The following is a 13778-nucleotide window of genomic DNA, read 5'->3' on the forward strand; positions in this document are numbered from 1 at the left end:
GTGTTAGGTTCTTGTTTGCTAGCATGAACTAGCTGTGACACAGCGAGCTGGGCAGCTTATTGGAAAGTTATTTCCTTTTTAAGGGCATAATAGCATTTCGGGATCTCCCAGCACTTTTTACCATAAAGTGGAAAGGAGTATCAAACCCAGGATGGTCTCAGAATAGGATCAACAGATCTTCTTTGGTATGAACGACTCCTTAACATCAAGATGTGCACAGTGTATGAATATGGTACCAATACGCATGATGTGCTTCAGCCTAATACCACAGATACTTCAATCTACTCTTAACACTGACACCGGAGACAAAGGAGTACCATTTCATATGCAGCTGTGTGTTTAATTAATTAATAATATATTAATTATATATATTATCATATATATTATATAATTATATATGATTACTACATAATTATCTATTAATTAATACAGAGTGTATAAGTATTAATTTAAGAGGGCATTCAGTAATTATTTTTCTGTTATTTTAGTCATAGGAAATCGAGAGTTCTGCATTTATTAATTTTAAAACAAAAATCATACTGCTCTGTCCTTGGCCTTCCTTCACCTCCCCCCTCTAACTACCCACACTTAAAAGCCTCTTACCAGAAAAGCAGAATTCTCAAGACACGTTTTACCATCCATAACCCTGGCTAGTCAGATTTGAGTCACTACAGAAATCCCCATGTATTTGGGACACAGGAGAATGCACAATTTTAAAACTGCTGTATTGAAAATAGAAAAGTAGCGTACACATCTAAAAATGAAGTAAATCCACACCGGGCAAACGAAATAACAGCATGGTCTACCTGCAACGGTTTGGGGTTCTGATCCACAGGAATGATGAGGATCACAATTTCAGATTCTATGCTTAAGTATCCAAACACATCACACTGTGGCACTGAGACATGCAGGCGGATTTTTTCAAGTACGTCAAGTACGGTTATAGGCTTTTTATTTGTCACCTGGAAGAAAACAAAGAACTTCGTGGATGAAGTGATATTATGCAAACTTACATTTCTCCTCTTCAGTTTCAACAACTTGAAATCATGTCAGAAAATTTGTTTCAGCCATTAAACTATTCAGTTCTAATTGCTAGCAAAAAACTGGAATGATTCAGTGATTCTAAAACATCAGTCTAAAAAATGATTCTATGATTCTGAAAAAGAAACCAAACCCATAAAAAAGTGAAGAGCGGAAAAAAATTATTTACTGCTCAAATTAACCATGGTTTCAATACATGTTGTTCTCCAGCTTCATAGTTAGCGTGCACGTGTATCATGTACCTCAAAGTAACGTAACTGGTTATGTTAAAGCAGCTTGTACTCGCACGCTGGGAAACAAGAGGCAGAGCAGCCCCACCAGCCAGCACTCCCTTACCATCATAGAATCTGTTTCAAGAGCCACCAGAAATGAAGAGCTCTGGCTTTGTAAAGACAGTTACATGTCTGTATATGTGAGAGCGCATGATGTTTCAACATCACTACGTAACTAGCAGGTAAATGTGTTTTTCTCTTAAAATTCTTGTCTCTGTTCTGCTTGCTGCTTGTATCTGACAAACAACAATTTGATTGTAGATGCTCAGTCTGTTCAAGGACTGCCACACCTTACAGGTTGTTCATCTTTTTTTCCAGGTCACTTCTGCATGTGCTGAACAGTATAGACCACCAACACAAATACTTGTGACTTCTGGTCATTCTGCTTTGTTCTGTTTTCCAGCTTTAGCTGCAGCAAATCCATTCTTTGTATCCTACTGTAGCTTAGTTTCTTTTAAGACCACTGGTACAGGACCTTAACAAATGGAAATCTGGGAAATCGAAGTAGACTACATGGACCAAACCTGCAAGGTGTTGCACGACACTTCTTTTACCAGATCTCTGAGGGTTTTCCCTGTCACAGCCCCGCTGAAATGTAGTCTGACATGCTGACTGATCAGCAAACCCTGTTCAGTCTTAAAACAGAAGCACATGGATACTTTAAGGATGATGGATAGTGTCAAACTTGGATTTTTATGTCTTAGATTAGAAATCTAGTAGACTAGATGAGAATTTTAGCAGATCTCTAATGTTTCTTTGCTCTGTGTAGATGATGACTTTTTTTTTCCTGCTGTCTTTACAAAAAAGGCCAGAGGGGTGGGGGGAGAAACTCTTCAGTAGCTGAGGCAGTTTTTCCTCAAATTAACCACCTGTCTGAACTAAAATAGGCGCACATTACTACTCCTTGCCCTCTCGGGTTGGTTAAAGTGTACACTAGCAATTGTAGCAATGAGTCTGTGTATCTGAGCCTTAACCATCTCCAGCACAATGCATGTATGCACTGTATGTATATGTATACTGGCAAAAGCAAGAGCTGCACACCAATCCTATAGTTTCATTGATACAATCAGAGGAGATCAATGTTATTAATTAAATATAGATGACAAAAGTATCAAATTACTCAAATGCACAGCTGGGCATTTTCTACGGTATTACCGAGATGCTGGCTGGCCTCTGACTGCCAGTGGAGTAACAAAGGGACAGAGCTCCTGACTGTGCTCAGGGCAGTTCACACCCTGCACAGGCTCCAGGTGGCTGCAACACTCAGAGATCATCTCTGGGGGCTTTGTACCCCAGTCAACTTTCTGTAGTTTCTAGTATGTGCTAAGAGAATGCTGGCCTGAATATTTGAGAGATCACATATTTCAAATGTAAAGAGAGAGATATATATTGTTTTATATATATAAATATATACGAGTTTTGAAAACTCTGAAGACTGTGTATTGTGGTGTTAGATGAGCATGAGAAGAGAAAGTCAGGAAGACTGTGGTGACAAAAAAACGAGGGGGGGGGGGAGAAGAAAAGCAACGATTTAAGTACCCTAATCCACCTCTCACCTACTAAGTACCTGGATTTGGGTACTTAGTACTTACCACCAACTACTTGAGTAACTACTTAAGTAAGTCCAAATAATTCCTTTAACTAGAAAGCCCTTCTAACTAAAACTAAAAATTCTTCACAACCACAGGTTGTAAGGTATGAAGGGAGAAGTTGCAGCGGTCACCAAGTCCCTGGTACCATTAGAGATGACAACGGGAAGACATTCCAGGATGCAGTCATGACCCATCAGACACTGCTATTCAGCAAAACCAGTCAACACAACACGAACGCAAAATCTCTAAGGGGAAATCAGGGAAATCAGCAGAACACCAGTCAGCAGCACAGCCTTGAGATGAAGGCCAACCACACACTGGGCTGCAACAGCAAGAACTGAGCCAGCAGAAGTCATCGTCCCCCTTTATTTATGCCCTGCCCCATCCCCAGGCCACACTGAGGAGCTGGCGGGAGTCCAGCAGCGTGTGCAGCTTGTGGCATCTCCACTCCTGGAGGTGTTATTAAAAGCTCAGCTGGCCAAGCTGATCCAACCTGGAGTTAACCTCGCTTTAAGCAGGGGGTTGGGACTAGACCATCCTCAGGGGTCATGTTCAACCCAAATTTTTCTATGTTTTTACAATAATAGCTAATTATCTCTACTTCTAAACATATAAACAGGTTAACGTAATTTTATACTGTTTTAGTGACATTCTCTTTCTTCTTGATATTTAAAAAAACAAAACTCATGCAGATGTAAACATGAATTGTTTTGTTTCACGAGGCATGATTGTCATTACTCTATTTTGTTGTGGTGTCATGCCAAAAATCAAGTGTTCTGCTCTGTTCCGTATACTGAAGCATAAAAGCAGGGGTCAATAAAGTGCAATCCTTCTACACACCCCTTGGGCAGTGTAGGCCTAGTAATGTTGCGTTCAGAAGTAGACAACAGCAGAAGATCCATCTTACACTGGAGGTTTTCAAAGAGCAGCAATACAGGATGCTGGTGTCTAACTTATGGAGATGTTAAAATCCAACATTTTAGCTGAAGAGCAACAAAATCAGTGACAACTGTATAAATAACCCAAGGAGCGTTAACAAATCCAATTTAAACATAAGACAATGGCAGAGCTAAGTTACCCACATTAGGAAACACTGAGCTAGCAGAATAACCTTAACAAAAAGGCCAAAAATAATAAATATACAGTGTATTACTATCATGAGACAGATGCAGTTCCCGTATCATTTGTCTTTACTATTATGTATAAATTATATGTATATCATATAATATTATACTATTATATGTATATCATATAAAACGCAAAGCTGAATGTGCTTGTTTGTGCCTACTCTAATTCTGTTTTACTTTCCATTGTAATTCAATTTCTATACTTGACATTAAGAAATAAAGGAAAGTATAAACAATATAAAGAAAAAAACCCAAATCACATGCTACCTACTGAAAAATTGTTTGGTTTATAATGTGTTAACTTTTCAGGAGAGAGTATACAGTAATTTGACCTTTTTGTGTACCATTTAACATACATAATGCACGATTTTACCCTTGCAAAAGTATCCAGCTTGTCTTTGTCATACAAGATTCTCAGCATTCCAGCACATAGCGGACAGCAGGCTCCTATGTGAATAAAAGAAATATCTCAGAAATAAAAGCAAATAGTCCTTTCACTTTTAAGTAAGCAGAGGTCAAAAGTTGAATGTTAACTGAGTCTAAAAACAGCAAGACTGCCAAAGCAAAGTAAATGTTTCGGATTGATAGTAGAACGCCTAAGATATTTTTTTTAATGCTGAAGACATTTATAATGCAAAAGCAGTCATCTTTCAACACACATTTACTCCCATCAACATGAAGCAACAAGATGAATTTTCACTTGTTTCAAGATGACGCATTACTGTAAGCTAAAACCCACAGGCACTCTGTACCACAAGCCAAGGTTTTGGATGGATGGATGCACATGCAACTACAGAAATGATGAATTTCAAGCACTGAAACAGCTAGGGCATGACAGGAGCCAGTTACGCACATTGCAAACATTAATCTATGCAGTTACACCACGTTGCAGCTTAGAATCTTTATATAATGGGGGCGGGGGGGGGGGCGAAGGATCTGTCTGACAGATGTGTGTTTAACAGAGAAATAGGTCATATTTCTTCTACTGTTTTTTTTCTGACCATCTCAGAAACCAAAGGGCTAATATTTCAGCTTTCTACCCATGACTGTGTATTTAATTCACCCCCAACTTATTATGCACAATTCACATTCACAGAGTGACTTTTACAATGTTAAATGTAATAAAGCACAAAGACCCTTCTTCAAACCCATGAATGAGAAAAATGGAAAAAATTGTTTAAGAAGTGAGCTTTCCTTGTTCTATGTGTTACCTGCAATTTGCTACTGTTTCACATAGAAGGCATTTGTGAAAACAATAAAAAACCAGTTCAAACAGCACAAGGGCAAAACTATTCCTACTGCCCTCTTCCTTCACAGGGCTGGAAATACACACAGTGTCTTACTCTGTCTTCAATTAAATGTCATCTTTGTTCTTCTGGGAACTCCAGCTCTGACGACCGTTTGGCATTCCGGTGTGGTATCTGTGCTGCTACTTCCAAAAGATCACTCATCTGACTGCGAGCAGCGTTCTGCCCTGGACATGGCAGACCTCACTTGCTTCTCCTGGAGCAGCGATGGTGACAGCAGCAAGCTTCTGAAGACCAAGGGAGCGCGACTGCTAAAGCCAAGGCCCTGCCACCCCAGAATTACTCAGCCGAGCCCTGATACTGCTTGCTCCAGCCCTAAATAAAAACCTCTGCTTCACCCTTTCTCTTAGATGTCCCAAGGACATCAGGGAATATTATAATTTTAAAGTGTAAGTTTTGTCCTGAAGAGACACCTGTTTATGCACGTGGCCTGGAGACTCTCTCCTACTGCAGTAAACTCCAACGACAAATTAACGTACCCGGAGCAATAACAGGTTTGCAGCCTGTAGCAGAAAGCTGGGGGCATTTAACGAAGGCGCACTCGGTGTGAAAGCCGTAGTCTGAGAGCACGCCCACAGCCTGGCACTGCCCGTAATAGTCAACGGCCACGCGGTCGGCGTAGGCAGCACAGACGCTGCGGTAGGTTTCTCCGTTATGCCCACATACAGGCTCTGCTGACTTGCAAAACGGCTGAAACACACAGAGACGTTCCACAGATCAATTTATTCCCGTACAGAAACTCCAGAGCAGTATTAACATCAGGAAAACCAAAGTCAATGCAAATTCACTGCTAACATTGTCAAACATCCAAAGAAGCAGGGACTCTAGAGTAAAATAACCTGCCTGTTTACGAATGGGTAATAAATGCAAAGAATAACTACTTCAAGAAGGCAACAGAAAAATACAAGCTGGAATCAGAGAAATGTACAGCAAGACATGTTTTGGAAACAACATTTTTTGTTCTGTGCTAACTCTTAAATAAAATGACCATGTCATTTAAATTAACTTACTTAAATTAATTAATTTTCATAATTTTATTACTTCATAAAGTATTATTAATAAAATACTGCTGTTTTATGTATTAATATTTTAATTACTTAGTTTATTAATTCATCTCAGTGTTTTTATGTTCTTAATTAGTGTGTGTGCATGTATTTCTAACACATTACTTGAAAAGCTAAACGTATACATTTACTTCAAAAGAATAAAATCCATTACTAGACACCTTTGTCAAAAATATACTGTTGAGAGCTTTAAATCTATAAAAATACATTTATTTTGTCCATTTTCTCTCAACATGTTATTTGATTCAAACACATGTAAAAAAAGAATCAGAGAAAACTGTAATACAGTTTCTTCCTATCCCCCTGTGTACATACATTAATCCAACCTGTTCAAGGGGTCAAATACCAATAAACTTAAGCTTCACGACAGGAACAAATGGAATTGTTGACTCTCTGCAGGCAAGGTAAGTAATACTTTTGTCCAAAGTCTTGTGAAATGATGCAACTCTGTTCATAATTTCTTGCTAAGGTCCAAGCATTTTATTAAACTAACGAAGATTTCTTGTACGTCACCATAGCTATATGATCACTGTATATCCTCTAAAACAACAAGAAAATTACAGTTTCTATATAACACACCTAAGCTACCAACAAAACAGACAAAGGACAAGTAAATGCAAGCACCCCAAATAGTCTCCTATCTTGCAGTCATCTTCCCTGTAAAAGCAAGAATGAAAATGTAAAGCTACCACTGTCCAAAACTTACGAACATGGATGCAACTAGGCACACGACTGCTGGAGAAAAAAAAAATCCAGCCATGCAACACTCCTTTGATTCTTACTGTTCAGGGGCTGAACATTCTGAGTGTCTCATGAGATATCTGATGTGCAATGAGAATTATCTGTACTTAAAGAGGTTGCTGAAAAAGGGCAAGAAAAATAAGGTATAAAGACAGAAAGGCAGAAACTAAAAGTAGGTTAAAAGAGCAATAGCATTCATAATACAGAAAAACCCTGAAAAAATGTTCTGTACTGCTAGGGATATCCATCAGCTGAGACCAAGAGAAGGTCTCGATGTTCATCATTTGGGAAAAACCTGGAGATGAACAGCCTATCAATGGTAAAGCCAGCAACTCTGTTCAGAGTAGCTCTGACCTTCCTTGTAAAGCGACAGAAACAGCTTGTATGCACACACCATTGGGAGCCGTGGGATGGAAGAACTATACCTAGTCCTAATCCTTCTCAGGAATTAATATGAGGACTAATTCAATCCAGGCTAACTAAAAACCCAAACATTACAGACTGCTTAGTCTCCGACAAAACTTAGGTGTAAATAGATCTTGGTAAACCTGGAGCACTATCACACAAAACACTAAAGGCTTTCTATGACTAGGTATTAATTTTTAAATAAACCAAGCTCAAATTGGTAAAAAACTAGCATTTAACTAACCAAGGAACTGCAACCAATTACTGCAAACATATCTCGGTGCAAGCTTTAATAGTGAAAAATAGAGGAAGATTTAACATAAATATCAAAGTACTATCCCCAAGAAAGCATAAATAAAGCTTTTGATTGGTTTTGAGACAGCTGTTCACTAAAGCAGAGATACACTTGACAAAATTCTCAATATAATTTTGAAAGAGTATTTTTTATACTGGTTAAAATTACATTTTTAAAGGATTACTTTAAATTAAAACATTTTGTAAGCTATAAAAAGCAGAATATTGCAAAAAACTTGAACATTAAAGAAAAAGATGAGTTGGTATTTATTGCTAGAACCACTTCCTACCTGGCATGGTCCTCGGTATGCCAAACTTTTTCCTTTTTGGTACAAAGTACACAAGTTGCTGTATTCCACATTGTCTGTGTCACAAACAGGATCCCGCGTCTGGTCGCAATTTAACTGCCTTGGCACACATTCATGCTGGCTACATTCGAACTTCCCAAAACTAGTCAAGCAAACTTGTTTCTTTGGTATGCACCTGCATAAAGTAATAAACAAAAATAATTCTGTAACACGATATGAAATTGATAAGTCTCAAAATATTCAGGGAAAATATTTGCAGTGAAATCTTCTCCAACGCTTTAGAGCTAACTATGGTTCAGCAGAGCTGCAGGAAATACAAGTGGTAAAAGATTCTGAAAAGCCGCTTTCAGGTCTCATCACAAACCTGGAACTGGTTTGCACCATGTTTAGTCAACGTATGTGAACGTTTATGTCAAATTTATCTTTTACCACGTATTTTCCAAAGGATTTTTGAGAAAGGCTTGGATAAACTTCTTACCTACTCCCAAGCTTCATTCTGTAAATGCCTACTTATGGAAAACTAGAGAAAACATGAAAGCAGTCAACTGCAAGAGGTTGTATTGCAGAGGTCTAGCCTCATCCTTCCCTGGGGAGGTAGTGAACACAAGACTTACAAGCTCATATGGTTTCGATTACAGATACCTAATTGGATGCTAGCTTTGTTGGTTCAGTACATTCCATCCCATCCCATCCCATCTTGGGGATGACTGCAAACCAGGGAAGAATCTAGTATTAACACAATTCCCTTTTTTGGCATGTCATCCCTCTCAAGCCTTCACAGGTAAGTGAAGAGCAATCAACCGCAGAAATTCTTTCTCCTTTCTATTAAATATATAACTTCCAAGGACTTATGTGCAAAACATTTGCCATATGCCCTGCGAGACATCCCTGTGCTAGAGAAATGCCAGCCAACAGTTTGATGAATGGGCTGATGAAAAGTCAAATGGCTTTTTTAACAAACTGCTCCTCCTCCAAAACAACAAGGCTACCACTGGATTATGTACAGTATGTCCCTATTCTCTCTGAGCGCTGCTGTCCTATGCATTACACATATTCCTCCCATATTAGGCAAGACTCAGAAATTCTGACATTTAAACACTTTACAAGTGGAATGTAAGATCTTAAACAGATTCTAAGTGCTTCAGTAATGTTTTAAAATGAGCATGGTTAGTTTATGCTACATTATCAAGCTGACCTAGAAAAACATACTGCTTTACTGAAACTTCAGTCCTTTACTGAAACTACAAGTGGCGGTTCTAAGCATAATAGTATTCTGTAGAACTGAAAAACCTCTCTATACTTTCCAAATCAGAAAGGTAAAAAGCATACATCCCCAATGCACCTTTGAAATTCTAATTTTCAATGCCATAATGGCTATTACAGTACAAAGCCACAGGGTTTTCTCTGCAGGTTTCTGCATGAAGCCATTTAAAGTGCAGAAAAAGGAAAAAAATAAAATTGCTATAATCAGTTTTCACGGAAGCACAGTATTACACAACTTAGGGTGGCTTTCTTTCAAAACAGAAAAATGTACAAATTCAAAGGAGACTGCAGTATTGCACAACACTGAGAAAATTGAAGACAGAGACCAGTATTATGAGCCACAGACTTTGATTTCTGTAAGAAAGGCCCGATTTTCTTTTTTCCTGACACTAGTACAGAGCATGGGTTCTGTTTTCATGTTTGTCTATACAGATTTTGCTTTTTCTGACATTGAAAAAACAGAGATTGTACAGGCATAGTTTTCACAAGATATCAGTCTAAAAGAAGCTCAAGTGTCCTGAAGTGATTGATATTTTCCTATTTTAGAGATAAAAAGCACAGATTATTCACTGAATAAGCAAGACTCACTGCAACTCTCGAATACAGGTGTGGGTTTTTTTAAACTACTAGAAGGAGGTGTGGAACAAGTAGTAAAATGACACTTAGAGCCATTTCACCAAAATCTGATTCCTCCACTTTTGAAAGTGTACATTAATTCTCTTTATTGCTAGAACAGAGATCTGCATAATGGATTTAAAAAATATAGTATTACATAAACAGAACCAAGCACTGACAGTTATTACAGTCCATTACTAACTATGATAAATAAAAAATAGCTACTTCAAACAGTTATTTTTATTGGAGTATCCCAAAACATAGAACGTTACTACAATACACAACACGTTCAAAGAAAAAGCGTTATCTGCTTTATGAGTAGAAGATGCCAAAGAAAAGCTTTAAAACATACTGTGCTTTTACCTCTGGTTTTTATTACAAGGGTTAGGGTTACAAGGGTCCTTGGAAAGACATGATCCAAATTCAAATTGATTGTCCTGGAGCCCAACACAGCGAGCTATGCACGCACTTGGATACGTGCGTCCATTCTGAGCACAGACGGGCACAAACTGATCCACACAGTTACACGGCAAACCTGTAAATGCAACACACAAACCAGGAATCTGGTGCACTCTTATTTTCTAAGACAGAAGATACACAAGAAGACACTAGGATATCTTTGCCTTCCAGCAAATGCAAAGATGTGCCATACCTTCAGCCATGTCCTCCCTCCTGTAATTCAGCAATACGGCACAGCACCTGTGCACTCAGAAGCAGCAGGAGGGCAGGTTTGTGCACTGCTTCCTTGCTACCTCGACTCAGCTTTCTCCATTTCCCCCCCAAACTACCCCTCTCTTGTCCCTAGTGGCACTACGTCATCTCTACTTATTATTTTTACATATTACCCGAGCTTCTATTTTTCAATACTGATCTTTTTTTTTCCAAAGGTATATGTTGGTTGGACATCAGAAAAACGAACTGATTTAAAGAACATATTACTAACAAATTATCAGATATTTTCTGTTAATACTGTGGAAGGAATTTAGAAGCTAACTCTGGCCCTGAGAGTATTAAGCTTACAGTTTCCATAGTTTGGAAAGTTACCTGTAAACTTCCGACGTTCGTCTTCTGAACTATGCTCAGTTAGACACTGACGCGTAGAGCATATCAAGTTTCCAGCAAAACATGAACAGACATTACAATCTATATTAAAGGATGTTCCATGGCCTTAAAATAAAAGAAATTAAGTAAATGCATACAATTAATGCAAATAGACCAGAAGACTATATACTCATGTGTTTTACAGAGATACTACATTTTCATTATTAATTGTTCCTGTAATTTCCCTTATCCAGTTTATTTTCCCACTGAAATGTCTACCTTTGGATTTAAAGTTTTGCTTTATTCATTTGAAGAAAAGTCTGTTCACATGCATTTTTGATTAATTAGTTAAAAAAGGAAACAAGCACTTTATACTTTCAAAGCCTGTGTAAGTTGCATTTGCTTTTTTCTTTTTTTAAGAACAATTTAAAGCTGCAAAAAGAAATATGGTCATAAAGCTGCAAAAGTGGTTGATAAATCCTAGTTACTAAGCTCTACATCTTTTTAAAGGTAAAGCTTTTGTGAAGATACGTTCTTCTCCTAAACTCATTTTATATAAGACTGTGTCAGCCATAATCTTACAGATAACGAACACCCCTCTGTGGCGCAATTCTCTCCTTTGCACATACTTTTTGCTGAGAGGTGAGAAGTGCCAACGCGTCACTCCGGTCTTTATTGCTTTGCTACACCTGTTCCAGTTGTAATTTCAGCCCCCACAAGCAGACACAGCTTTGTCCAAGGCAGGGGACAAGCAAGACTGCAGCGAGGCGAGCAGAAGCCCAGAGGTCCCAGCGCGGGTGAGTGGGCCCCAGCAGGGAGCCCTCAGTACAGCGGCCGCCACCGCCAGCGGCCGAGCAACCTGCCCCGCGTTCGCCGTTTCTCAGCTACAACCTTTTCACAGCTCGATCTAAGAATCCCACTGCAAACAGGCATTTTCCTTCTGTTTACCGACTCCAGTTTGGGTTGGTGAGCAGCCCACAGGACTGCCCTCCGCTGTGTTGTATGTCCCCTGTGAGACCCACCAGCGCCGGCGCCCGCCGCTCAGGCCGCAGGAAAGTGGCTGCTGAAGGCTGCCAGCAGGCACGCCGCCCCTCAGCACACTGCTGCCAACTGCGCCTGCGAGCAAGGCAGCTCCCGCCGATCTCCCTGCAAAGGGCGGAGGTCAAGGATGTACGTTTTGCTGAGTGCAGGGGCAGACGGCAAGCCCTCGGCATCCGAGCGCTTCGGAAGGGGTACCCCAGGCAAAGGACGGCAGAAGGCAAGGGGACAGGACAGAAAGCCTCTGCAGCACAAGCAGCTCCGTTTAAGCCACAGCACTACTGAAGAAAGATGAATCTGTCAGCAGGGAAGAAGAAAAGTTTCCAAGGTTTGACTATAATGCTGAACACAGGATTTCTTAGATGATTCTTCAGAGTCAAGAGTACCTGGCTTAGGGACCACGTGGCAACTCTGCAAGGGTTGGCTTTCACCAGCAAAGAGAGCACACAGCAAAGCTTCCTCAGGAGCCACCGCGCTCACCGGCGTCAGGGCACAGCACCAAAACCCCAGCGCCGGATGAAGCATTCAGGGCTGCTTGGTTTTAGTTCGGACGTTATGACTCAACCCTGGCTTTTTGCAACTAACACGGAGACCAGCTAAATGCAGTCACTACAAAAAGATCACATGGTGACCACAATTTTTAATTACTTGTTTTCAATACATCATCTAATGGATCTGGAATCTAGTAATTTTTTATTATATAATACATAGAGTCTTAATCACCATACACACTTAATGAGTAGTTATGGCAAAAAGTGGAATGTCTGGGTTTGGGTTTGTGGTGGTTTGTTTGGTTGTGATTTTTTGGTGGTTTTGTGTTTGTTTGTTTGTTCTGTTTTAAATGGACAGCACTTACTGAGTACTGAATACCTTACCAGCTACACATATTGCTGCTATTTACCAGAACAAGCAACAGCTGTCCACTGTGCAAACATCAAACACAAATACAACTTCAGACATTTTTGTGATTATTTTTACCAGTAATCTGAAAAAGTGCAAGTTTCTTTGGACAGAACAGTCCATGAAAACTTTCAGTCGCCATTTAAATAATATATTTGCTAATGACTCTATTTTGAAAGCATCTACTTTCACAAGATACTTTCTATAACTGCCCATCAAACGTAACATTAAGGTTAAGATGTGTTCTGTGTTCTAAGTACATTTGGCTGACTTTTATCTGCTTTGGATGAACAAAAAAACCCCAAACATTACAAGCTGTAAATCATGCAACATTACAGGCAGACTTTCCTAAGTGATGAAAATAATTGTGCAATTGATTATTTAGCTCTGCTTGGTATCTTTTAAGAGAAAGAAATATGACAATTACCTACTCTTTCATGATATCAGGGTTTGGTTCACAAGCAGAAAATTATGTTTGTGGCAAATGTAACAAGTGCTTGGCTTCTCAAAAGTTACTTAAAAGATGTACGTAAAAAACAGTGACTCAGTTACTTTGACCTTACTAGGTATCTTTGAATTGCTTTACTTACGCTTCAGCTTCAGTCTGACAGTATTGTAAAAGGGCTGATCTACAGACACTGAGCAGTGTCCAGTGCCGAAATACGTAACTGTTCACTAGCAGAAAATCTTTTCCTTGTGGACTGATTCAAAGACACCAGCCTCAGACAGGTCACAGCTCGGCACAGACTCCGTTTTACATTCAAGACATT

General features: G+C 39.3%; 1 protein-coding gene across 2 annotated transcripts in view; it reads right to left on the minus strand.

Annotated features, from left to right (window-relative positions):
* RECK (reversion inducing cysteine rich protein with kazal motifs) overlaps positions 1-13778 on the minus strand; it is a 66275-nt gene that overhangs the window by 2812 nt on the left and 49685 nt on the right. For both annotated transcript variants that reach the window (XM_037381668.1, XM_037381669.1), the window contains exons 15-20: positions 11074-11196; positions 10393-10564; positions 8134-8326; positions 5819-6029; positions 4406-4479; positions 807-962 (exon numbers count right to left, since the gene is read on the minus strand). In XM_037381668.1, the coding sequence (XP_037237565.1) occupies positions 807-962; positions 4406-4479; positions 5819-6029; positions 8134-8326; positions 10393-10564; positions 11074-11196 (929 nt within the window). The remainder of the gene's footprint in view (positions 1-806; positions 963-4405; positions 4480-5818; positions 6030-8133; positions 8327-10392; positions 10565-11073; positions 11197-13778) is intronic.

Source organism: Falco rusticolus, chromosome 3 (assembly GCF_015220075.1).
Source record: "Falco rusticolus isolate bFalRus1 chromosome 3, bFalRus1.pri, whole genome shotgun sequence".
Lineage (NCBI taxonomy): Eukaryota > Metazoa > Chordata > Aves > Falconiformes > Falconidae > Falco > Falco rusticolus.